At 55.8% G+C, this 25,109-nt stretch overlaps 1 protein-coding gene across 3 annotated transcripts; it reads right to left on the reverse strand.

Moving 5' to 3' along the window:
- Positions 1–1,606: 1,606 nt before the first annotated feature.
- On the reverse strand, positions 1,607–24,148 carry MED12 (mediator complex subunit 12). 3 transcript variants are annotated; one of them, XM_074206665.1, is made up of 44 exons: positions 23,964–24,148; positions 23,561–23,665; positions 22,568–22,759; positions 21,862–22,021; positions 21,586–21,758; positions 21,336–21,446; positions 20,984–21,238; positions 20,543–20,689; positions 20,316–20,415; positions 20,095–20,231; positions 19,536–19,667; positions 19,088–19,214; positions 18,286–18,515; positions 18,103–18,183; positions 17,782–17,952; positions 17,435–17,579; positions 16,130–16,248; positions 15,799–15,942; positions 15,069–15,232; positions 14,750–14,881; positions 14,239–14,469; positions 13,963–14,107; positions 13,747–13,867; positions 13,400–13,501; positions 12,649–12,762; positions 12,118–12,284; positions 11,818–11,997; positions 10,363–10,434; positions 9,808–9,944; positions 9,481–9,642; positions 9,117–9,228; positions 8,931–9,020; positions 8,472–8,581; positions 8,119–8,254; positions 7,769–7,930; positions 6,891–7,265; positions 6,642–6,789; positions 6,264–6,469; positions 6,000–6,077; positions 5,697–5,914; positions 2,704–3,001; positions 2,234–2,392; positions 1,965–2,046; positions 1,607–1,832 (listed from the first exon to the last, which is right to left on the reverse strand). In XM_074206665.1, exons 1-44 carry the CDS (start codon positions 24,060–24,062, stop codon positions 1,789–1,791), a joined length of 6,573 nt encoding a protein of 2,190 aa, XP_074062766.1. In that variant the 5' UTR covers positions 24,063–24,148; the 3' UTR covers positions 1,607–1,788. The 3 variants fall into 3 exon arrangements, with proteins under 3 accessions (XP_074062766.1, XP_074062767.1, XP_074062765.1); XM_074206666.1 differs by having other exon boundaries at positions 2,297–2,395; XM_074206664.1 differs by having other exon boundaries at positions 2,234–2,395.
- Positions 24,149–25,109: the final 961 nt, after the last annotated feature.

The raw sequence follows: 25,109 nt of genomic DNA on the forward strand, positions 1-25,109 counted from the left end.
TGTCCATCCATCTATCTGTCCATCAATCCATCCACCCCATCTGTACATCCCCCCAACCCTTCATCCATCTAAACATCTATCCATCCATACACTCATCCAGCCATCTGTCCATCCCTCCATGCCTCTCTCTTTCCCTCCCTTTAGCCATTCATCCACCCATCCACCACTCCATCCCTCCATCCAATTGTCTCTCCATCCCTTCAACTCTGTTCCTCCATCCATCTTTCTGTCCATCCCACCAACCCTCCATCAATCAATCCATCCATCCACCCACCCACCCATCTGTCCATCTATCCATCCCTCCAACCCTCCATCCATCCATCCATCTCTCTCTCCAACCTTCCATCCATCCATCTAGCCATCCACCCATCTGAACATCCCTCCAACTCTCCGTCCATCCTTCCACCCATTCATTCACCAGTTAGGATGAAAGCTCCACTGAGCTCCAAAAGCCCTGTGCCCACCCCTTCTCAGTTGCCCCTTCAATGGTATACAACAAGCCTCCAATGTTGGCAAACCAGGGGATGGGAAGGAGGCTGCATTCACTGCTTACCATCCCATAGGCAGACACCTTCCCCCAAAGGGGGAAAACAATAAAAAATGACTCTCCTAATCCCTACATCTTGTCTTTTCAATGGCTCTTGGGTTGACTCTGCCTCTTCCCCCTGCTCTCTCAGTCCCTCCCATAATGGTGAATCAACTCTGGGCTCTAGATACTATTTCCTCACTCAAGGTCATTGAGTTTACCAAAGGTATTGTCAGCCCTAGCGCCCCCCCCCCCCCCCCTTAGCCCTTGGTGCTGGCTCCTCTCCTAACCCACTTCTGGCCCAAGTGAGCTTTCCCATTACTTCTCTGTCCATCAACCAAGGACTGTCTTGAAGCTTTGCTTTCTGGGTAATGGCAAAAATCAAGACAGCAGCTCACAGCCACAGCTTAGGAAGTCTCATGAAAACTGACCAAAAGACTCATCTAGAAAGGCGGAGGCCAGAGGATGATCAGCCCCTGTAAATGGAGGCAGCTGGGAAACTCCCCTCTCGGTGTGAAGGGCAGCATTCTGATGTACAAGACAGAGACTTTGGCCCCTCCCGGTGCCACATGGGTCACACTAGCTCCATTTCCCCTTAAGAAGTTGATGGGCAGCTCAAGGGGAATTCCCCAGATGGGGAAAAAGAATGTGAGCCAGGTGAAGTCCCAGGTTCAAAATTCTGCCTCAGACACTTAATGTGATTCTGGGTGAGTCATTCAACCCTTCTTTGCCTCAGTTTCCCCCTCTGTAAAATGAGAACTTGGCCTTAATGGCCTCTAAAGTTCAGCATGAAATCTCAGGGGAAAGAGGCCTGGGGGGGGGGGGGGCTAGGTAGCGTAGTGGATAAAGCCTTGGAGTCAGGAGTACCTGGGTTCAAATCCGGTCTCAGACACTTGATAATTACCTAGCTGTGTGGCCTTGGGCAAGCCACTTAACCCCATTTGCCTTGCAAAAAAAACCTTTAAAAAAAAAAAAAGAGGCCTGGGAGTGGGGCTCTGAGTCCTAGTCTGTGTTACTTGTGGGCTTTCCCACCTTCCCCAATCCCCCACCCTGGTCCCAAGGAACACAGAGGCCAAACACTTTGCAAAGAGGCTCTGTGTATTGGGTGCTGCAGCCAGCCCCAGGGTGTCTATATAAATAGAGTACAAAACTCGACAGTGCGGCAGCCTCATCTTAACAAAAATACTAAAAACTCATTAAAAATGGAGGCCAAGGAAGGGGCCGGGGTCAGGTCCAGTCAATGGGTAGCTCCTTCAGGTGGCTTAATAGCGTCCAAACATGTTGGTGTTGGGCTGAGGCTGGGTATCTGGAGAAATGAAGACAGGATCAGGGCTGGAGGGGCCGCCCCAAAGGGGCAACAACAGCTTTCCCCACCCCACCCCACCCTATCACCAGAGGCCAGGCCAGGGCACTCTGGGGAGAGAGGAAGACTGCTTACTGGAGAGCTGCTGCTGCAGTTGGCGGACCAGAGCTGCCGTCTGCTGCTGCTGCTGGGTCTGCTGGAGGCCCTGCCGCTGGAACTAAGGGGGCAGGAGAAAGATGCCTATCACACCTGGACTGCAAGCTAGCGGCCTCCCAAGTCCTCTTGCTGCCCGGTGCCTGGCACTCCCCAGCCTTTGGCCCCCACCTCCTCCCGGGCTGCCCCCCAGGCCTCCCTGGCCCAGTCCCGGGCTGCCCCCCAATCCTCCCTGGCCCTGTCCCACTCACAATGGGCTGCATGCCCAGCCCGGGCGGCTGTCCCTGAGCCTGAGGCTGTGGCACGGCGGCTACCTGGGGCTGCGGCTGCGGCTGAGGTGGTGGCGGTGCAGCCTGTTGTTGCTGCTGCTGCTGCTGCTGCTGCTGCTGCTGCTGCTGTTGCTGCTGCTGCTGCTGCAGGGATAGAAAAAGAGGACACAATTGGGTCCAAGTTTGGTCAGCGGCAGGATCGAGGGTAGAGAGGGGAGGTCTTCGGAATCTCCTTTTGGCCCCTCCCCAATGCATTCCAAGGGCCCACTGGATAGTTCCTGGGTGGGTGGGGGGGAGGCTACCACGTCTCCCTCTTTTTAGAACTTCCTAGGGAGCTCGGCCAGGCCTCATGGGACCCTCTCTGGCCTTCAAAGGGCTGAGCCCAAGGACCCTCGACTGGCATGCATCAGCTGAAATCCCAGGCCTAGGGTCAGCTCCTGCTTCCCACTCACCCTCAGGATCTGCTGCTGCTGTTGCTGCTGCCGGAGGTGGTATTGCTGCTGCTGCTGTTGCTGCTGTTGCTGCTGTTGCTGCTGTTGCTGCTGTTGCTGCTGTTGCTGCTGCTGCTGCTGCTGCTGCTGCTGCTGCTGCTGCTGCTGCTGCTGTTGCTGCTGCTGCTGCTGCTGCTGCTGTTGCTGCTGCTGCTCAGGCAGGATGGGGCTGGGGCGGACGCCTGGGGGAACCCCCTGAGCACTCAAGGGGGTCATGGTCCCCATCATGGATGTTTGCTGAAGTGACTGGTGTGCAAACCTGCAGGGCGGGGCAGGGCAGAGGACAGGAGGATGACACCACAGGGGCCTTGAGCCAGAAGGGACTCCAAGGAGCTTCTTCCCCATTCCCTTGCCTCCAAAGACAAGAACTCTTCCCAAGTCCAGACAGAGAGAAACCTCCAGGGGGAGAGAGAGACTGCATCCTGGACTCTCTGCATTGCCCGCCCGCCCGCCTCCACATGTCAATTCTTCTCACTAGCCAAGGGCAGTCAGCTTTCTGTCTGGGCTTCAGGGAGGAAGAGCAGGCCTTGGAAGTAGAGGGCATGCACACATTAGACTTGGGATGTTCAGAAATCTTTTCTGGGGCCTTGAAGATTAGATGCCCTCCTCCCCCCTTTCATCTCCCTCTTCTCCCTTTCTCCTTTCCAGACTAGGGGAGGTGAAGCTTTTCTTCTTTGTTACCAAACCCTTGCAGACAAACAGAAAGAGAGCGTGAGAGAGAGAAAGAGAGAGAGAGAGAAGAGAGGGAGAGGAGAGACAGAGACAGAGTGAGAGAGAGAGAGAAAGGAGAGGGAGAGGGAGAGAGAGAGACAGAGAGTCTCTTCTTTGGCTCTTCTTTCTTCTCTGAGCTCAGACCAATCAGTCTTTTCCTCTCTTCTCCAATATTTTCACTCCCTCAGAGGACTTCAGCAATCATCCCTATACCAACCACTGGAGCTATACCCCTCCAGCAGCAGCCTTGCAAATGTGCCCCCAGTTCCTGTCTCCCAATTTTCCCCAAGACAACCCCTCCCTCCCTCCAATGTAACTCGGTCAAGAATCAGCCAGTTGCTTAGAGGCCTGCCAGGAGGATACTCCCCGCCCCCCCTTCTCCCAAGAGAGCCTGAGTGACATGGGAGCTGTTGGCCACAGACAGCCTGGGGAGCTGGAGTGGCCGGGAGCTCTGACTGGGGCCAGCAAGTGTTCAGAAGCATCCAGAACTCCCCTTCCCTTTTCAGAGCAGCTCTCTTCCCCAATAATGGTGTGTCTGTTAACAGGACCCCCCCAACTTGTAGCCCCCAGGCTACCTCGGGTTCTTTCAGTCCCCTTATCCCCTTTTGTCCATCTCAAATTCCCCTCTTCTTTTTCCATCCCCACTGCAGTCAGTCCATCCAGGTTACCAGCCCTTCCTTTTGTGCTCAAAACAGCAGCCTCCCAGAATGGCCCCCACCCCACCACTGCCGGACTCTCATGAGCTGTCTCACACACAACTGCTGGCATATCGGCCTTTCTAAATCATTTATTTCTTCAGGTCATCACCCTGATCAAAAACTTCCCATGGCTCCCTGTTTCCTTCTGGATCAGGTCCAAATATCTCAAGTCTGCCATTCAAGGCCTTCCATCAATAGATCCAATCTTTCTTAGTCCGTCTTTCAATCCCCCCCAAGCCAATCCCTCCCTCCAACTTAAGGCCAATGGCTCTCCTGACTGTTCCCCCGACACCTGCCCCACTCTCTGGGGGTAGTCATTCCTGCCTCTGGACCTTTAGGGGTCTGTGTTCTTGCACGGACAATAACCATCATCTCATACTCTCTGCTGCTCCATAGGCATCCCCATGCTGGCCACCCTCCTCTTCCTCTCTTTCTAGGTGGTTCCGGGTCACATTACTGAAGTAGCAAGGAATACTGGAAAGAGCTCAGGATTAGGAGTCAGAGGAAGTGGGGTTGAATCTTAGCTTTGCTAGTGTCTGCCAGTGTGACCCTGTGGGCAAGTCCCCTAATGTCCCAGGACCTTGGTTTCTTCCTCTGCAAAGTGAGAGGACCATGAGGCTTCCCTCCAGCCCTTCATTCAGGTGAGGAAGCCTCATCTCCCCAGCTCCAGCCTGACTTATTCAGGTGCTGAGCTCACAGTTTTTCCCTTCCCTGCACTGGGCCATTTTGGAGCCCAGAAAGGCATCCAGCAGCCAGAGTCAGAATCCCTGTCTCCTGGATTCACTTAGCTTGGGGCACTAGGAACCCCGTTCTTGTCCTTTGTGAAAACTCTAAGAGACAGTGTGGTAGGGGAGAAAGAGGGCCAGGTTTTGGAATCAGGCTCTTAACAACCTAGTGGCTTCCTTTCCTCCTCATCCTCAGTTTCTTCATCTGTAAATAGAACTGATGAGCTTTCCCCACCCCCACCGCCCCCATGACTGCTGTGCTTGGAAAAGGGCTCTGTTCTGCCATCAGGATGGCAGCCTGGGCTTGAGGCCTTGGGGTGGGAGCAGAGGGATCTGTTGGCTCAGGCCTTTAATGGCAGATTTGACCAGGTCCAGTCTTCCCAGTCCCACTCGAAGCACAGCCACCCAGCTTCCCTTCTTGCCCTTTCCCAAGATCACAGGATATCATGTGAGAGGTGTGTCTGGGCTGGGGTCTTTGCCTCTGAGGGCAGGAATCATGCCTGAGTTACACTGAATCTCTTCATGGTGACCACCTAGTGCCACATGGCCCTGGTACAAGGCCACATACCCATGCACCTCCCCCCCACAGCTCCCCACTGAGTCAAGAAGCTCTTGGGACTTGGGGGGCCTGGTTGACCTCTTAAGAGGTCCCTTTTAACAGAAAGATTCTAGGATGTAAAGGCCTCGAGGCCCATGACCCATAGTCCCACTCATCGACACACTCCTGATCCCAGTGTATTTCAGCCATCGGGGGTCCTCCCCACCTCCTCCCACTTTCCCTGGGTTCCCAGTTCTGAGCCCCCAGCAGTTCCCTGGCTACCTTTGAGCTGTGGGCAGCCCGTGCCCATAGCCTGGGGCCTGCTGGTGCACATAGCCACTGGGCCTCTGCTGGAGGTGGCGGGCAGGGTCCACAAGAGTGGGGTTAGCTGCAGGATGGGGGCTCTGATAAGGCTGGCCAGAGTAGCTGGGGGGCACCATTGTGCCTGCTGGGCCAGTGTGTTGCTGGAGTCCCATGTGGGAACCATAGGGAGTATAACCCTGAGGAAGAAGAGGAAACAGGTCAGGCCCAAGAAGCCTCCCACCTCTTTGACCCCATCTCCCTCTCTTCCTTATCTGGCCTTACCTGGGAAGCCTGCAATGAACCATAGGAGGCAGTTGGGGTCATCTGGCGCACAGGTGGTTGGCCTAACATCCCTTGACTCTAGATGGGGAAAGAACATAGACACCTAGTCCAGTTTCTCCACCTCACTCAAGCCCTTCTTTCCCAGCTCTCCTTCCACACGCTTCCCACCCTCAGCATTCCCTTTGGCTGCAGCCCAGCCACCTCGGGACCCTTTCCCTGACCGTTCCATCCCATGGTCCTCTTCCCGAAGTCTTGCCCTCTTACCAGTTTGGCCTGGAGTTGCTGACGGAGGAGCTGACCCTGGGGCACAGGGGGCTGCTGCTGCCGGTATACAGGAGTCTTATAGGAAGGGTCAATACTTATGACCCCAGTTATGGGTGAAGGCAACACCCCAGAGTAGGATGGGCGGGTCTGGAGCTTGGGTACCGGCATCCTTACTGGGCGATATGTGGTGTCCAGGCGAGGGCCCCCTGGCAAGGAGAAGCAGAGGACTCAGGCCCAGGGCTCTAATGAGGGAGGGGCCAACCACCTGAGCCAGCTAGGTTCTGCAGCCCTTTGCTTTCATCTCAGGTTAGTCAGCTTCCAATTCTATCAAAGGCAGGTAGGGAACAGACAATGCCTTTCCCCGGGGCTGGCACGCACCTGCGGGCAGAGGCTGATTCTGGGTGTAGAGTGTCACAGGTGTCTGGGGATAACCAAAGCGGGAGATGGAGCTCCCAGCGGCGTGATGCAGGAGGTCTGTGGGCACTGGAACATAGGAGCCACTCCTCCCCGGGCCCAGGCCATAATCCTGGATGTGACAAGGGAGAAGAGAGAGTGAATGGGGGAAGGCCCACAAGTCAGAAGGCCCCTCCCACCCGGCAGGATTTGGAGCCTTTGCTGGGAGCCCACCTCAGCCTTGCTGGCTGCCTGGGGGCGCTTCTTGCTTTTGGCAGGTTTCTTCTTGCGCTCCTCTGTGCTAGGGGGAGCTGCCCCAGCCTTGTCAGCTTTGGGGGGCTCAGGTGCCTTTTTCTCTGGCTCCAGGAGAGTTGGGGCAGGTGGTTCTTCATCCTCTGGGGGCAGTGGCAGCGGTTCCAGGTAGTAGGTCCGGGGCCGAGGCCGCAGGTGGGTATGGTAGAGCAAGAGGCGCTGCTGCTCTTCCCCTCTTGCCACCCGCCGGTCTACACGGACAGTCCCAAACCAGCCCCAGGACAATGGTGCTGATGGCTTCAATCCTTCAAAGAGATCCCAGGGTGAGATCTTCTGCTTGGTGGAGACTTGGAGGCCCTACCCAGTGAGAAAGAGACAATGCGTGTGAAACCCTGGAACAGAGGCCAGAGAGAGAGAGAGAGAGAGAGTGAGCTAATGGCTCCATTAGAGACGGATGCAAGGCTAAAGAAGTGGCGGGGGGAGAAAACGTGGGTCTGGCTCTAATGGACATGGGGGTGCTTCCAAGCTCGTGTCTTAAGCTCAGTGGGCTCTTAACAGCCGCTTGCTGAGCAGAAATGCCCCTGTTCCATTTTATCTAGATTCAAGCCGCCAACCATCCATGAGTAGCTATGGTTGAGGGGTGGCACAGGGGACTCACTTTGGGCAGGGAAAGTTGGATGGGCTACAAAGAGGATGGGAGGCCAGATGTGGTTGACAAAGTGAAGGAATTAAAGAGAGAGGGGAATGGTATGTCAGGCAGACAGAGAGGACAGTAGGAAAGACCTGGCAAGGAGAGAGGCCTTGCCAGGGACCAGCCAGTTGAGAACTCATGCCCAAGGAAAGGGAGTGTCAGAACATGCCTCCTTCTTGAAGATGGAATCAAAGCCAGCGATCTTATTGCCTTTGGTGTCAATGAGGGAGCCCTGTGGCTCACAGGTGATGACGTCTCGTGTCTGCTTGGGCAGTGGCAGGAGCTGGCGGACTTTTTCCAGACTGTCAGACTGGCGTTCCCCCAATTCCTTCTGCAGACATAAGAAGGGAGGGAAGGGCGCTGGGTCAGAAACCACCTCTGCCCCAAAGAATCAGATGAGGCAAACAGAACGGGGGACTAAAGACAGGTCAGAATTTAGCTTAGAACAAAGGACTAGGGAATCAAAGCCAGAAAGCAGGGTTCTGGTCCCAGGGAGCCCCCTCCAGGCCTCCTGCTCACCCGCAATTTCTTCACCAAATTCATGTAGGCCCGTTTGTTTTCCTCCATGCTTCCCTGAGAAATGCTGGACATGTCTGCAGCCAGTGTCCCATTGATCAGCACGCTTAGCATGTCCAACACGGTGGTGAAGAGTTCACTGTGGAAGGGAAGGGTCAGTACCCAAATAGTGCCACCCAGTCCAGGGGGCACAGGGGTAGGATGAGGAGAGGGCAAGGTGGCAGAGAGGGGGTTGTTCAGGGCCAAGGCTGGCCAGACTTCCCCTCCCGCGCCAGGGTTCAGCCAGAGTGGCAGCTCAGAGCTTGGATGGGGGGGGGGGGCGGCGCCACCTCGCTCGGCAGAAAGCCTGGGCTTACTTGTTGGACTGCATATCGACGGTGCCGCTGATGATGATTTCCAGGAGCAGAACGGCCCACTCAGTGGTCTGCTGGGTGCTTCGTTGGACTGTGTCAAACATACCCCCCACCTGCCAGGATCACAGGAAAATCTGACTGAAATGGTGGTCGACCTGACAGCCAATGGGAGGCTAAAAGAGAGGCCCATCTGGGCTCTGGCCTCACCCAGCCTTGCCGTCACTAGGCACCGCCCCTCCTCTGAAATCTCAATATTATCTGGAAAATAAGGCAGCAATAGGCCTTGCTGTACCCTGCATCATATGGGCAATAATGGACCCTGCCTCAAACCTACCAGCTCCTGCTGAGCCAACCTGGCACTCTGGCCTTCCCTCTCTCCCACTCTGAGGCAGCTAGTGGCCCTTTCTCCCCCCTACCCCAAGGTCTGCCTGGGCTCCTGCTCCCCCAGTCCCCAGGGCTCACCAGGTTAAGCCTTAGCTTCAGGGCCTCATGCATCAGCTGCTTGGGCTTACAATTGTCCAAGTATTGGTCATCTCGCCAGTTGTTAACAATCTAGGAAAAAAACCAGGTAGAGCCATGCCCTTGTGGAGTGGGTAGGGGTTGCCCCTTGGGAAGTGTGCCCCCCCACTTGTCTGGGCCTGTCCATACCTGGTGAACCTGGCTGTAGAGGGAAGTAAGGAGGCCCTCCCGCTGTTCGTCCTGCCCTTTCAGACAAGTCAGCACCAGGGACAAGAAGGGTTGCTGGCTCAGCAGAGACATGCTAGTAGAAGAAACCAGAGGACAAGGGAAGCTGAAAACAGAGCCTTCGGGAATCTGCCTGCTTTGCCTCTCCTCCAGGCCCCCAGGATCCATCTCTCCTCAGTGTCCCCCCCTCACGTAGGTCGGCCAGCTCTCAGCTCTGGATTTGCTCCTTTTAATCTCCATCCCAGGCTCCTTCCTTCCCAAGGCCTGATCTGACCAGCCCCCCCCCCCCCCAGCAGCCCCCTGCAGCCCACGACTCTCTGGTTCTTACCTCTTCTGCTTCTGCCTGTCCCTCTCCTTTCGGGAGGAGGAGCCTAGGTGCTGCCCCTTCTCCAGCTCCTCCCCAGCAGCTTTCAGCACATGGCCCTGTACCGAGGTGGGCAGCTTGGCAATGAGTGGAGCCACTAGCCACACCCCAGAGCGTTCCAGGGAGCTGGGGTGGGGGGGGAGGAAGGCAGACAGGGCTGTGTCGGGTCAGGGGTAGACAGTGACAGAGAGTGGCAGGCAGGGCTGGCAGGGATCCCCCCTCCCCCCCTTCCCAGGAGGCCACACCAGGACATCCATGGGGATCTCAGGGCCCAAAAGGCTTTTACCCCACCTGAGAACAGGCTTAGCCTTGTTGCTGCTGGGGGGCACAGTGGCAGCAGGGCCTCCTGCAGTGGCCCCTGTCTCTGCTGACTGCTGGAAAACCTCAATGGTAGCCTTGGCAATGTTCTCCAGGAGGGAGTTCATCTCCTGGGGAGGACGAGGGGGATGGGAGGGCTACATAGCCAGCTGGAGGCGCAGGAGGGCAGATGGTGGGAGGTGATGGCAGGGGTGGAGGAGGAGGAGGGCAGATGGCAGGGTGGGGGACAGGACTCCATTGGAAATCCTGCCCTCCAGCATCTCCATTTTCTTCACCGCCCAGCCCCAACCAACCCCTGCTCTCTACCTTATCTTCCCCACCGATATCACCAGCCCCCAAAGCAAACACCTTAGACCTGAGCCCTACTCAGCATGTTTCGCTACCATCAGCCTCCATTTCTGTCATCTTTCCTCCCCCTTTACCTCTCCCAGATCAGCCCTGAGGCCTTCTCTGTTGTCCCAACTGGCCCCCACCCCCACCCCATCCCACAGGTTGGGGTAGGAAGGGGAGGAGTGCTTGATTACTCACATTGTTGGGAGTCTGTTTGATCATGAGCTGCAGCTCCAGAGAGGACTGCCTCATGGTCCACTGGTCCAGATTCTATAATACAGAGCCCAGCCCACCCCAATACCACAGCCTCATTAGCCTCAGGTCTCTTCCTCCCTGCCTCCAGAGCCCCCCACCCCAAGTCACAAATTTCAAAGCCTCAAAGGCAACATAGTATTTTTTTTGTTTTAGTTTTTGCAAGGTAGTGGGGTTAAGTGACTTGCCCAAGGTCATACATCTAGGTAATTAAGTGTCTAAGGTCAAATTTGAACTTGAGTCCTTCTGACTCCAGGGCAGGAGCTCTATCCACTGCACCACTTAGCTGCCCCTTGGTGGAGTGTTTAGGTTTAGCCAAGGGTTTGAAATCTGCCTCCAAGGCTCATGTAGCTGAGACTTGGTCTCCTCATTAATGGACTGGGGCCCACACATATATTATCTAAACCTTACAGGCTATTATAAAAGTATTATAAAGTATTATAAAAGCTTCCAGTCTGATCCAAGTTGGAGCTGTTAGTGTTAAAGGGGCTCAGAGAAGTCATCTCTCCTGCATCTTCAGATAGAACAGCACCAAGCAGACAGACCAACTCAGAAGCACACAATGACAAGAAGCCCAGATGAGGCTGAGAATCTGTAGTCTGATGCTTAATGACCCTGGGCAGGTCACTTGACTTCTGGGAGCCTCAGTTCCCTCATTTGCAAACTGGAGAACACCTGCAGTCCTATCTCAGAGTGGGGTTGCAAACCTTAAAGATGCCACAGAACCAGGTTCAATTCAAACAGTCTGAATATACTCTGGGCATCCCATGGGCATGACATCAAGCCAGGCCCCAGCATAGAAGAGTGAATTAGCATTAGTCTCTTATGCATTTATCACTTATGCAATTTAAGTCCCTAGGGGTGCCACAGAGGAAAGAGCACCAGCCCAGCCAGGAGGATGGAAGATCTGAGGTCCATTCTGACCTCAGACACTGACTAGTTGTGTGATCCTGGCTAAGTCATTTCCCCTCCTGTGTCCACACCTATAGAATATGGATAATAAGAGCAGCTCCTTCCCAAGGATGTTGTGAGGATCCAATGAGCTCCAATCCCTAGAAGGCACTGGGTAAGGCTGACTGTTAATACTATTGTCAGCGTTCACTGCCACTGCTACTCTCCTCTGAATGATCCCTATTAGATGGGCCTCTCTCCCTACCAGCTTCTAGGCTGCAAACTTGCTGACCACACCAGCCCCTCCTGGCCATCTCTGACCACTACTGAGACCATCAGAAACTGTGGAGCCCAGGTCCTTGTCCTGGTACAGACAAACACGGCAGGCCTTCCCCAAGCTCTCCCCCTTGGCTCCTGCTGGCCCTTTGGCTGCTGCTTCCTCCTCCTCCTCCTCCTCCTCCTCCTCCTCCTCAGGGCTCCTCCCACTCCTTTGCCTGGCACCTCCCGTACCTGGAGAATCCGCTTGATGCGCTGCCGTTGGGGGTTGTCTCCATCCTCATTATCTAGCAGCCGATGTGGGTAACAGATGAGTTGCATGAGACGTTGGGCCTGAGCGCTGCTCAGCACAGGATCCTGGAGGTCATTGCTGTCTTCACACAGGGACTTGAGGCACCTCTCTCCTACCCACTCCTGGGGGGAGGGGCAGGGCAGGAGAAGAAATCATCAGGGGGGAGAAAAGGATGGGGAAAGGAGGCGAATGGGTCGAGAATGGGCTGTGATGAGGCCCGAGGTCTAAGGGATGGCACTGACCTGTTGGCAGATGCTGCGCAACACATACTTGGCATAAACATCCAGACTGGCCGTCTCCACTGAGAAGCTTCGGCCTCCAGGCCTACGGCCACCCCCACCCTCCTCCTCGGGGAGCTCATCTGCCCCTCCTGCCAAGGCGAAGCCTGAGCCCTTCAGCTCAGCATCCCCTATGGATCAGGGAAGAGAAGGGAAGAAAGACAGTCAGACCTTGACCCAACAAAAAGCAAATGGGGCTCTCCTCCCTTTGGCCCACCTGCCCCCCCACTCTGAAATGACCACCCTCTTAGCCAGGGGCCCCAGAACTTGATTTTGAAAACTTCCTGATAAGTCTAACTCAATAATTTGAGGTAGTTTGTCTTTCAAACCCCATTCCTCTGAGAAGGCACAGGCCATGGGCTGACTGGCAAGAGGGGGTCCATGCCATAAGGAAGGCTGAAAAACCTGGGCCCTAGGGGCAGAAAGGCTGTCCTCTGGGGCTCAGCTACTAGAGTGCCCATGCTCCCCCCTACCCTCGCCTGCCCCAACCCCTACCAAGCACAAATACAGCCTTGAGCACAGCAAACACAGCCCCGTCTACAATGCGGTTCTGCGAGGCGGCCAACAGGTGCCGATCACAGGAGGAACGGATCCCAACGGCAGGCTTGTCTGTGGAGAGAAGACACCGCTGGTGGGTTGAGTGAAAGAAATGAAAAGTGGCCTGTCCTCCAGGACCTTATGTTTACTGGGGGAAACTTTACATGTGGTCATCTAAGTCCAAGGGAGTACTGAGTCACAGGGGAAAAGGGAGAGGACTGATGTGTCAAAAAGGCAGTAAGACAGGCCAGGTGAGGTTCTATACAGGGAGCAGCAAATGGGCTGGAATGCCAAATACAGGGAATAGGGAAAATTTGGAAATTGCCTTCCAAAAAGAAGTCAATTTCAAGAGGGTTCACGCCAGGGGATCATGTGGTTGGTTTTCAGTCACATCCGACTCTGTCCAACCCAATCTAGGGTTCTCTTAGAAGAGATACTGGAGTGGTTTGCCATCTCTTCCTCCTGCTCATTTTACAGATGAGGAAACTGAGGCATATAGAGTGAAGGGTTTTGGCCAGGGTCATCCAGTTAGGAAGCATCTGAGGCCAGATCTGAAGTCAGATATTCCTAACTCCAGGCCCAGAGCTCTACATTTTACCAGTTAGCTGTCCACATATCAGGGAGCAAGATGGAACAGAGTCAGTGGGATACTACAAGATACCATCCCCAAGTCCTGGGCTAGCAAGGATCAGCAGTGAGGCCCACTTACTGCCATCAGCCTGACAGGGGTTGAGTTGAGGTGTCTTAAAAAGATGGAGTAGGATCCGGCAAGTGAGGCGGGCACCCGGTTCAGAGTCCTGTTCACTGCAAGCTGGTAAGGAAGGGCAAGAGTGAGCTGAGAGGAAGACGAGGCTACCCTGACTGGGCTGGGGCAGGGACGGGGACAGGTGGGGGTATGGTCCATGGAAGCTGAGTCAGACTTGGAAGGGGGACGAGAAATCCAGGAGCCAAGGGTCTGGGTCTGAGTCTGAGTCACAACCCAGGGCTTGCCATGAGAGGTCAGCCGAGGGGGCTGGCTTCAAAAGTCACGGGGGGCAATCCAGGCAGCTCACTCACCTGCATTGAGCAGTGAAGGAATGGCTGCACAGCGGATGAGATCCTCTAAGAGCAGGCACTGCCTGGCAATAAGGATGGCCACAAAGGTGGCAAGGGAGTCATGGAAAGACAGGTCGCTGACCTGGGAAAGAAAGGAGAGCTCAGCCCTTGACTTGAGAACTTGCCATCTGGCCCCTGGGCCTGACCAGTGATCCTCTTGACCCCACCCAGGCTCACATCTACGTTGCAGAGCAGGTCATTGAAGCCGCAGGTGCCATTATTAGAAGAGCAGCATAAGGCTTTCAGGACCCCAAGCCACTCAGCACTCAGGGCCTTGCAGTAGCCAGTCAGTTCAGCACACAGGATGGCGATGTCATTCACCCTGGGGGAGAGGGGACAGTCCCTTGGGAAAGGTCAGAGTCTTCTCCTCCTCCTCCCCACCCTCCTGGCCTATTTCTTCTTCTGCCTCCCCTCCATCCTGAGCTTAATGGCTGGTGGTCCCCTGCTCCATACCGGTCAGGATCATGGTGGCCCACACAGACATGCATGAGGGCGTTGCAGACAAAGCTGTATCTGTTGGCAGGGTTCTCACTGAGGCTCTTGCCCAGCCCGGTGTAGTAGGTGAAGGTGTGGGCTGCTGGGTTCTCTAGAGTGTCAATCATGAACTCGGGGGCCCATCTCATGTTTGACTCAGAGGGTTCCACATTGCAATAGATAGTGTTCTTAACCTTTGAACAAAAGTCACTGGAGGGGAAGGGGAGAAAGAGGAAAGTATAGCAAGAGTAAGGGAGCCCTGGTAAGAGGAGGAACAAGGCCCCAAACAGGGAATCTCAGGGTACACAAAATGGGCCCCAAATCAGGACCTGGGTCCAGGAAGCCAAGGAGACTGGGAAGCACCAGGGTTACATGGAGGGTCCAGCCTAGGTCAGGAATGATGACAGCAGCCCCAACCAGGCCACCACAGGTTGTGCAGGAAGGGGAAGGGGTTGTGAGCCTAGTTCCTAGGTCTCCAGCCCTTTCTCACCTGAAGAGTTCCCCAAACTTGCTCTTTAGGTGGCTACAGGAGGTGTACAGATCATACAGATAGGCTAGGATGCAGCGTTCTGCAGAGGAGCCATCTGACCGGTTCATGCCATGCTTTACCACCCCGCAAAGGCTGATGGGGGATGAGAGAGAAGGCAGGGTTAGCTCACAGAGTTGGGATTTGCAGAATTGGGAGGGGGGGGTCTTCACCTTCTGGCCTGGGGTGAGATGTGGTGGGGATAGGGTGTGGAGAGGTCACCTGTTCCTCGGTCAATCCTTCAGCCTTTGGAATGGCCCCCCAGCCCAAGGGATATGCTTACCCCTCAAAGACTTGTGCCATCTGGTCCTGATTGAGGATGAGGCAGGCATGGTAGTGCCTCAGCACAGCCACGATACACAGGCACAGGCTTGTAGTGTAACTGCCCACAAGGTCCGAGGACTTGAGAAGCAGCTCAGCCTCCACCACACTCAGTTCGTTCAGAAGCTGCCAAAGGAGGCCAGGAGAAAAGTGAAAAAAGGACCTCTTCTATGCTCTGTGCCCTATGCCCTCTCCCTAGACAGAGTCTCTCTAGGATCCTGGGCTCCTGACCCCACAACTGCCCTTCCCCAGTGACTAGTGACACAAGAGGAAGGGAAGGGCTTTGGACCCTCCCTCTCACCTAGCCCTTTGAATGTCAGGATCCTCAGGGAGTCACAAAGTATTGGGTGGAGGTGGCATGACACGCCAGAGAGGATAACAGCTTTGGAGTGAGAAGACCAGGGTCCCAGTCCCAGCTCTGTCATCTGCTAAGTGTGTGACTTGGGCCAACTCTCAATAGCTAGAAGAGCCTCTGTTTTCCAATGTTAATGATGCTACCTACCTCAGTTGTTTGTGAGCCAAGGGCTTTGTGCAAGCTCAGAACCTAGAGGAATATGAGCTGGGTAAGCAGCTCCCATGATGCTCTGCACCTCGGACCTTCTGCTAGCTGTGGCCTAGCCTAGCCTGTTCCACAGCGTGACCTCACACCCCCGGAGAACACTCTCTCCAGCCCTCACCCTCCAACTCCCCACCTGGATAGCAAAGTCGATGAGGCCACTGATGCTGAGTGAATATTCCATGAGGTCGAAAATGAACTGTACGTGCTGTACCAGGGGCAGGTGGTATGACATGCCAAGGGCAAAGCTTGTGATCTGCTCCAGGACATTCCGGGAGACCTGGGGAGGGCAGGGCAATGAGGCTGAGCGGCTGAGCTGAGAAGCGCCGGGGACGAGGGAGGGGCTGTGCCAGGGAGGCTGGGTTTGCTCAAAAGAAAAAAAAAGGCCAAAGGAAGAGCTGGGAGGATGGAAATGAGAGTGAGGAGGCAGGGCTCAAGGTGTCGAGGCCTAGGCCGTGGGCCCGTACCTGAGCTGTGACTTGGTGTTGATCATAATGCGAAAGATGCTGAAATTTGGAGAATATATCCTCTGCAGTGGGGAAGGCTTCGGGTCGACTCCGCCTCCTCTTCTGGCCATCTTCCCCCCCTGTGAGGACGGTCAGAAAGACAGGCAGTCAAAGGACAGAATTCAAGCAGAGAGAAGCTCATTGGGCCTTTGGGTCTGACTACAGAGGGGTCCTCCTTTGTATACAGTGGAAACAATAAATAGTGAAGGTTAGATCAAGGGACAATGTTCAAGGAATAAGCAGTGACTGGAGGACACAAAACACTTTTCAGCAGAAGAAATAAAATCAATAACCACCTGCAAAACAACAAAAGCTTTGAATAAACCAAGAAACATAAATGCTGACAGTCCTGAAGAATGGTCTCTGGTCTGTCAAGTTAAGCCAACAAGTCAAAGGTGGGGCGCCTCCTTGTTGGAGGGGCTGTAAGGACACTTGGAATGGAGCAGCAGAGAGGTTCAACCATTCTGGAAGCCCAAATGGAGATTGGGCAATCGAAATTGCCAACTGCCCTATGCTCCTACAAGTAGAAGCCAAGCAGGCTCCAGAGAGGTGCCCTTCTGGAGAGGCCCAGCAGCTGTGATCAAAGGGAGCTGGAAACAGCTCAGGACCCAGTGAATGGGGAAATGACCAAACCAGCTCCAACTGGTTCACTGGAATGGAATGGAGATATGACTGTGGGAGATGGGAGTGGGGGGGGGGGGAGGAGAAGAAGAAGATGGAGGGCTGGTCCAAGGAAGCATGGCTCCAAAGGAGCATGGGAAGATCAGGACAAACTGAGAACAGAGCCAAGAAGGCCGAGCTCAGGGAACACTAGGGACTGGGTTGCTCCTGACAGATTTCCTCCTCCCGAGAACATTATACAATCTAACTGTTTCTGCTTTCTTTGTGAAGGGAGTTAAGAATCTGTTGTTGTGTTCAAAGACAATGTAGCAATCTAGATCTTATGCTTTCTTTGTTTTGTGCAAAATGAGCCCAGAAAGAGAGAGGGCTGAGCAAGAGAAGCCAGAAAGTGGCCTGAGCCCCCTCCCCGCAACCCCAGGGACCCATCTGCACTGATCTCTTGACATTTCTCAAAGGATCAGCAAACGTCAGCCAGGCTGCAGAATGGCAGAGGAATGAGAAGGCAAGTGTTAGAGGGACTGTGGCTCTTCCTGAAGATTCTTAATGATGAGCCCTGTGACCCTAGAGAGGCTCCTGTCCTGGGGGAGAAGGTGACAAAGAAAGCACTTTCCAGGGCCTTGCCACCAAGAAGGCCTGAATACTTACCAGTTTCTGCTGTGCCCTTGCGGTTCAGCACTTTCAGGATGTCCTTGGTGATCTTCTTGATGGCATGGCGGGCATCGTCTCTCTGCTTTCCTACCCCGAATAGGACCACCAGCCTCTGGTTGCACTCATGGCTGCATGACTCCTCCTGTGTGGTCCCAGTAGTCCTGTCAGACTCACCCCACTTGACCACCAGCCCACCCTTGATCACGCCTGAGCAAATAAATCACCACTCTTCCATTCCCTGACCCCTTCTCCCCAGGACATCCACACCCCCATCCCTGGAGCAGATGTCCTGGTACAATGGTAATTAGCTGTAGGTAGCCCAGCAGGAAGTAGGAAGTGAGTACCTGGGGGATAGGGAAGTGTGTGGCATATTGTACATGTCTTGGTTGCTCATAGAGAACACCCAAGGTTCCGTCCACCTTCTCCTTGAGGAGTGGCTTCATCTCTTTCTCACCATCTGGTTTCTCAGGGGATGGACTGCCTTTCCCCTCACAGTGCATATTGGGAGAGAACATCTGAGGAAAGGAGAGTGAGAGAGGGTGGAACATCTGGAGAGAGGGCAGAACATCTGGTGAGAGCAGACTTCCCCAGAGAGAGGACAAGAAGAGCAATAAAAGCCAGTCCCCCTCTTACCAGCCCCTCCCCCAGGTGGGGCCCACCTTTACCGAGAAGTCGGGCTTCTCCATGTCTTCAAAGAGGGTGCTGGACCCGGGGTCGATGTCCATAGACTCCGAGAGTCCAGGGTCCTGGGGATCCAAGCAGATCCAGCCAGTGAGCATGAGTTCTTTCCCCCCAACCAGTTTCCAGGGTGGAGGAAGCTAGCCTCAACCAGGGGAGAACCCACTCACTTCCAGCTTGCTGCTGCTACTGCCTTCAGCATCCTTTCGCTCTGGGTCATCTGGAGGATCATCAAAGGGAGAGGGAGGCCGGGGTCCTGGGGCTCCAAAGGCCAGGTCCCCTCGGGAGATGAGAGTACAAGTGTAGATGTTGTGGGAGAAGACATCATGGCGGATCAGCTCACAGAACAGGAGCACCAGGTTGAAGAACTCCACTCTCTCACTCTCACTTCTTGGATCAGCTGGAAAGACAGAATGGGGAAGTGAGGAGGAGAAGCCCCAAGGACAGAGGCCACATGGAGAGAGTACCCGGCCTGACCTAGCCCTGCTCAGCCTTCTCAATGATGTGACTGGGCCCATACTGCTCCGCAGTTTGATGGGATTCCTCTCATTCCTCTACATGGGTCTTTTTCAAATGAAGTTTTAGTAAATATCTATTATGGTGCCAGGTCCTGCTAAGCACAGGACAGATACTGTCTTATCATTATTATTATCCCTATTTAACAGATGAGGAAACTGAGGCAGACAGTGGTAAAGTGACTTGTCTAGGGTCACAGAGCTGGCCTGGGTTCCTGTGGCCAAATTTGAACTCAGGTCTTCCTGACTTCAAGTCCAAAGTTCTGTCCACTGATTCTAATGTCACTGAAACAAGGTAACATAGACCAGATGGCTGGACTGTGAGGACTGTCAGTCAGACTGGGTTCATGTCTAGCCAAGTTAGACTGTAGAGAGGCCAGACAGCCCAGCCCTGACCCTAAGAGGGTTGGGTTTGGTTTGGGGAAGGAGGAAGTGTCAGGGGGCAAGCGAGTCATACTTAGCATGGGGGCCTGGGTGTCCAAGAACTGCAACAGGACGTCCTGGAAAATGGGAGCAGTCGGAGCGGACAGGGAGCCGGACGAGATGGAGCCCTTCTCATCCACTGCCTCTGACTCTCCACAGCGCTGCGGGGAGAGAACATGGAAAGGATTTCTCGACTCCTAGTTCCCTCCCTCTTACCTCAGACTCCCTGACCTATCTAGGTCAGCCTCCACCCTGGAATTCTGATCACCACTCCTGAAGGCTCTCCCTGCCCTCCACGATTCTCCTTCTCTGCTCCCTCATCCTGGACCCCCTCTCTACTCTCACCTCTGCTTTCTCATCCTGGGCCCCACAACTCTAGCCTTAATTGATCTTTGCCTTCTGAGACTTTCACCATTGTCTTTAACTCAAGCTCATCTACCCTTCATTGGGCCAGGCTTGTTTTCTCCCTCCTCCCTTCTGACCTCAGCCTCAATCTCTGCTTGTCTCTTCTCCAAGAGCTTGGCAACCACCATGGCCCGGTGGCGGCCGGAACGTTTGCAACTGACAGCCCATTCACACAGCAGTGCGACCACAGCATCATCATCTGGGGAGATCTGGAGGGAGGCAGGGAGCAAGAGCCAGGAAAAAAGGAAGGAAATGGTCATTAAGAATCTCCCATGTGCTAAGCACTTTACCTTTTATCTCACTGGAGCTCCACAACAACCCAGGGAAGTAGGCACTATTCTGATCCCATTTTACAGTTGAGGAAACTGAGGGAAACAGAGGTAAAAGGACTAAGTCATCCAGCTAGCAAGTGTCTGAGATTTGAATTCAGGTCTTCTTGACTCCAGTTCCTGTGTCACCTAACCGCCAAAGAAGAGACAGCACTCTGCACCCTCTTAGGCTTGTTAACATCAAGTATGTGGACAAACACTGGCCAGTTTCATGTCACCCCTCCTTTGTTTCAGCTCCATCTTTGCCTCTCCCGTTCCTCCCCTCCATTCTTTAGACCCCCTTGAGCCCCAGGTCCTGGCTGCCTACCTCATGGCCATCTTTACTGGGCCCTAGTCCAAAGATGCGATTACACAAGGAGTCCAGAGAATTACTGAAGTCAGAACGCTCAAAGCTGTGGCTGTCCAGCACTTCCAAAGTGTGGAGCACTCGGCCGATAGTGAACCCTGAAAAGGAAGAAATGACTGAAGGGAGACCTCCTTCGGGGAATTCCTGCTGCGTCCCCACTCCCTCATGCCCCAGGGACCTACCTGCAGTTGTCTCTTGGCATTTGTCAAAGGACCAACGGACTTCAACAGCCTGGCCACGCTCCTTGATCTGTTGTTCGATTTCGCGTAATTTTGCTCGGACCTGTGCCAAGAGAGAGGTGGTGATGGGGGTGGAGCCCCAGGCTCTCAGGATGGCCAAGAGGAGCAGGGCCATGGGGGGCCATTCCCAGACCCTCACAAGCAGTAGCCTACAAGTTAGTCAGGGTAACCTGTTGGGTGAAGGCTGAGTTGCCCCCAGGCATGGGCAAGTTGGAGGGAGCAATGGGCAGGTGGTCAAGAGGTGAACCAGTCTTAATCCTGCTGTCTGTCAATGAGTAGTGCCAGACGAGGGCGCTGGGGCAGCAGAGAAGGATGCTCTGGGAAACAAGTGGATCAAAAAGGCCAGTTACCAGGAAACTCTCTTCAAGACAAACCCAAACATGTCAGATCCCTGGATGGAAGGCAGGTGGTTGAGTAGGAGGAGGCTTTCTTCCCTATTTTCCCCAATGTGCCCCCCCCAAGTATATTCCTTTGGCTTGGGACCCTGCGGTGCCAGCTCTGGGACAGAGGTCCCGACTTCCAACTGTAGTGAGACACTCATTATGGCCACCATCCAGAGCCAGTCCCATCTCTGATTGGCCCCACAGGCCATGTTGTGGATGAGCACTCACCTGAAGGATGCAGCTGAGCCCAAAAACCAGAGGTCGGTGCTGAGGACACTGGAGCAATTCCCCAAAGGGTGTGGAGGGTTGGCTGCCCGCTGGGGGCTGAGGAGCCGGAGCTGGGGGCAGCGTGCTAGCGGGCTGAGTGGCAAGCACGTGGGGAGGGTGGCCGCTCACACCGTCCAGCTGCAGGGCCAGTCTCCGGGTACAGAAATAGGCGAGACGTCGAGAGAGGTAAGCTGATTGCACAAATTCCCCTGAGTACTGTGGATAAGACATGATGCTCAGAGCTTCTCAGGGAGGCGCCCTCCCTGCAGCCCGAGCCTCGCATTGAAGGCTGGTGGCTCAGGGGCTGCCTTACCCGCAGCAACAGGGGCAGCAGGAGCTTTAGTAGCTCATCCTCTCCAGGTCGGATTTTCTCAAAACACTCGAGGACCCAAGTCAGGAACTCATGTCTGTCCAGCATCCCGTCCTGAAAGTACCAGGATGGGAGGAAAAGCAGAGAAGAGAAAATGGGATGAGAGAATGATCTTGGATTTGGGGAGAATCGTGGCACCTCATTGGCCTCAGCCTGGTCCCTTGCACCATTAGCCCAACCTATTTCTTGCTACCTGGAACATGAACATGGCCAGCTTCTCATTGTAGTCCCATTGTCGAAGGGCCATCTCCACCTCATGTGGGAGTGCCCCCGAGGCAGAGACACAGCTCCCAGGCCCTGGTCGGTAGAACTCGGCCATCTTCTGCAGCTGCTCCCACAGATACTTGGTGATAATCTGGGTCCACTCTGGAAATGGAGGTTTAGTGTTGAGAAAGTCGGGAGGTGAGGATGGGGTGAACTGGTCATGAAGGGGTAGGGAGTATCTGGGTTCTGATGTTGTAGTACTCACCCATGAAAGGGTCAATGACATGCTTCTTCTTCACCTTGGTCTCGGTGATTGCTGCGTAGTAGGCACAAGTCATCTTGATGAGCCAGGCGGCCCTCATCACTGGGACTGTGTACTTGGCCAGGTAGCCAAAAACCTCCTCTTTCTTACCAAAGATGGGCACCTACATGGGGAGGTCAGAGGGCTTCCATGGGACCCCTTCCTAAACCAAGTGAATTGAGTCCCACTGGCCTTGGGGCAAGCTGCTAAATCGGAGGCTAGTCCTGCCGTCAAGGTCTTCCTTAGTGTTTTCCTACCTAGGGGCCCTAAAATGCAAAAAAGAGAAGGAAGGGGGCAGCTAGGTGGTGCAGTGCCCTGGAGTCAGGAGGACCTGGGTTCAAATCCAGCCTCAGACACTTCATAATTGCCTAGCTGTATGACCTTGGGCAAGTTACTTAACCCCATTGCCTTCAATAAAAAAATTTTAAAAATTAAAAAAAAAACAAAGAGAAGGAAGTGAGAGCACTAAGACCTCAGGGCCCCCAGAAGAGTACCCCTATGGGGCCAGCTGTAAAGGACAGAAGTGAAGAGGGGGAGGCCTAAAGGGCAGGGAGGCAGGAGACGGGGGCTGGCTGAGTGGGAGTAAGGGCCCAAGAGGCTAGTTTGGTGGCAACAGAAAGGATGGGGAAGGAAGTCACTGAAGTGGGTGGCAGCGGGAATAGAACCTCACCTTCTTGGCTAAGTGTGTCAGTGGCTTGGTGCCAGCTAAGTCTGTGAACCAGGCATGGATGGCGCTTTGAGAACGTGCAGTGACCAGCCAAAAGTTATCCTTCTGGTTCACCTGGGGCTTGCGGCGCCCCGTGTCTGGAAGGGTATTGCAGCGGAGTTTCTCTGCGATGATGCTGCTGAAGTTAGAGCTGATCTGAAGGGACAGGAGGGGATGGGGAGAGGGCTTGGGGCCTGCTTGTGCCAGGGGGTCAGGCTTCCCCTACTCTCCCAGCCAGTTCTGGGTCACTGAGCCCTCCCTGTGTTAGGGATCAGTGAGAACAACTGACTGGGGGGCCTCTCTGGGAGAAATGGTTATGGGGGGATCCCACTGGGGCTATATGAGGAAGGCTAGGTGGGGGGGTACACTGGGGTGGCTAGGTGAGAACTTACTGGGGGGACACTAGCTGAGAAGAACTGGGGGGACTAGATGAAAACTAGGAGAAATTAGGGTTTGGCTGAAGAGAACTTGGGGGAGGGAGGGGGTGATAAAGGAGAAAATTAAGTGAGGGTAACTGACTGAGAACTGGAGGGGAAGAGGAGCCAAGCTGAGGAGTGCTCCAAGTTGGAGGAGAAGAACTAAGTGGGGGGACAGTAGTTCAGGAGAACTAGTGGGGGGACACGAGCTGAGGAGATCTAATGGGGGACACGAGCTGAGGAGATCTGGTGGGGGGACACGATCTGAGGAGATGTAATGGGGGACTCGAGCTGAGGAGATCTGGTGGGGGGACACGATCTGAGGAGATGTAATGGGGGACTCGAGCTGAGGAGATCTGGTGGGGGACACGAGCTGAGGAGATCTGGTGGGGGGACACGAGCTGAGGAGATCTGGTGGGGGACATGAGCTGAGGAGATCTGGTGGGGGAGGGCCAACAGAACGAAGTGGGTCCCCCCCAGCCGAGGAGCCCCGGCGACCCGGGCCGGGGGCGCTCAGGCGGGGCCGGCCCTGCCCCCTCACCTTGGCCGGGTTGAAGTTGACGTTCTTGGCGCTGCCGTGCTCGTCCCCGGACACGGCCGGCTGGTTGTTGAAGCCCTGCTTCACGTTCAGGGCGGTCAGCTCGTCCTGGGGGAGAGGGGGGGCCCCGTGAGCCGCGGGCGCCGCTCGGGGTGGGGGGAGGGGGCCCTCGGTGACAGTTGGTGACAGTTAAGGGCCGGTTGGCCGCCGCGGGCCAACTCTCCCGGGAGCGGGGAGGGGGCCGGCCTGCCAACTTTGGCCGCGCGCGGCGGGCTGGGTCCCGGGCCCCAGGGGCCCCGGGGGCCCCGGGGGCCCCGCGGGCCCCGCGGGCCTCCCCTCGCCCCCTCCCCGGGCTCCCCTCCCCCTCCCCCGGGCCCGGCCCCGCCGCGCCGCGCCGCGCGCGCACCTCCTTCTGCTTGGGGTCCTGAGGGTAGACGTCGGGCGGGCCCAGCCGCGGCCGCTTCAGTGGCCGGTGCTCGTAGCTCAGGATGCCGAAGGCCGCCATCTTGGCCGGCAGCCCCAAGCCGCGGCGGCGCCGGCTGGGCCCGGCCCGGAGTGAGGAGAGCGAGTGAGAGAGACGACTGAGGGACGAGAGCGGAAGGGGGCGGGGAGCAGGGTGGGCCCGGGGGCGGGGCCCCGCCGGAGGCGGCCCGGGGGCGGAGCCGGGGCTCCGGAGGCGGGACCGGAAGTGGCCGGGCGGCCGAGGGCCCGGGCGGGCTCCGGGCGGGCCCCGCGTGCGGCGGCCTCTCCCCGCCCGCCTTGGGCCAGGCGGCCTGGGCGACTTCTGGCCCTGGGCCGGGCCGGGCGGACGGGCCCGGAGGAGAGGCGGGGCGCGGCCCCCCGCCTCCCCCAGCGCTGGCGGCCTCCCGCGAAGGAGACCCTCGGGCCTCTTTGGCGGCTCAGCTTTCCATTCGAGGAACCTTTCCGAAGTGCCTGCTCTCGGTTCGAAGGGCGCCCTCTGCCCCCGTCGGGGCTCCGGCCTCGCCCCAAGCTCGCAAGTGGAGCTAGCCCTAGGCCCGGATGATTCGGGAGGCCCCGGGGACCGTCCAGGGGCATTCACAAAAGGGTGACCAGAGAGTGACAAGAGCTTCCGTGAGAGAGGCTCCGGACCAGCTCCCCGAGACTCCTCAGCCTCCGGTCCGGTGCCCCAAGTCTAGCCTCGTCGCCTCCAACCTTGACCCAGAATGACCCGAAGGGGGGCGCGCTGCAGGGAGCCAATAAGGGGTCAGCATCTGGAGGCGGCAAGACCCATCTTGGAACTGGCCAAGTCATTTCCACCTCTGCCTTCCTCAGGTCTCTCGACTAACCGATGGGGACAATAACAGCCCCTATCTCCCTGGGTCGTCGGAAGCACCCCTATCCATCTGTAAAGCGCCCGGTCCGTTTCAGTGGGGGAAGAACTGGGGGCACTCCAGCTAGGCAAAGCAGGAAATGGAGTGGCAGTGGCTGAGCCAGGCCCTACCAGGTCTGGCGTGGCAGTCTCAAAAGTCTGGAGTCTTCAAGCTGGGGCTTCATTTGGCTCGTGCCCCCCCCCCCCCCCGCTTTTGTCTTT

The sequence above is a fragment of the Macrotis lagotis genome, chromosome X, assembly GCF_037893015.1.
Source record: "Macrotis lagotis isolate mMagLag1 chromosome X, bilby.v1.9.chrom.fasta, whole genome shotgun sequence".
Classification (NCBI taxonomy): domain Eukaryota; kingdom Metazoa; phylum Chordata; class Mammalia; order Peramelemorphia; family Peramelidae; genus Macrotis; species Macrotis lagotis.

What these genes read in the sequence shown, in the direction of transcription:
- MED12 (XM_074206664.1), bottom strand. Translation starts at nt 24,062, where the DNA reads ATGGCGGCCTTCGGCATCCTGAGCTACGAGCACCGGCCACTGAAGCGG. An exon ending in GGCTCAGCTGCATCCTTCAG is followed by an intron (nt 20,690 to 20,983) that starts GTGAGTGCTCAT and finishes CTTGTTTCCCAG; the next exon opens with AGCATCCTTCTCTGCTGCCC. An exon ending in CCAGTAAAGATGGCCATGAG is followed by an intron (nt 19,668 to 20,094) that starts GTAGGCAGCCAG and finishes GCCTCCCTCCAG; the next exon opens with ATCTCCCCAGATGATGATGC.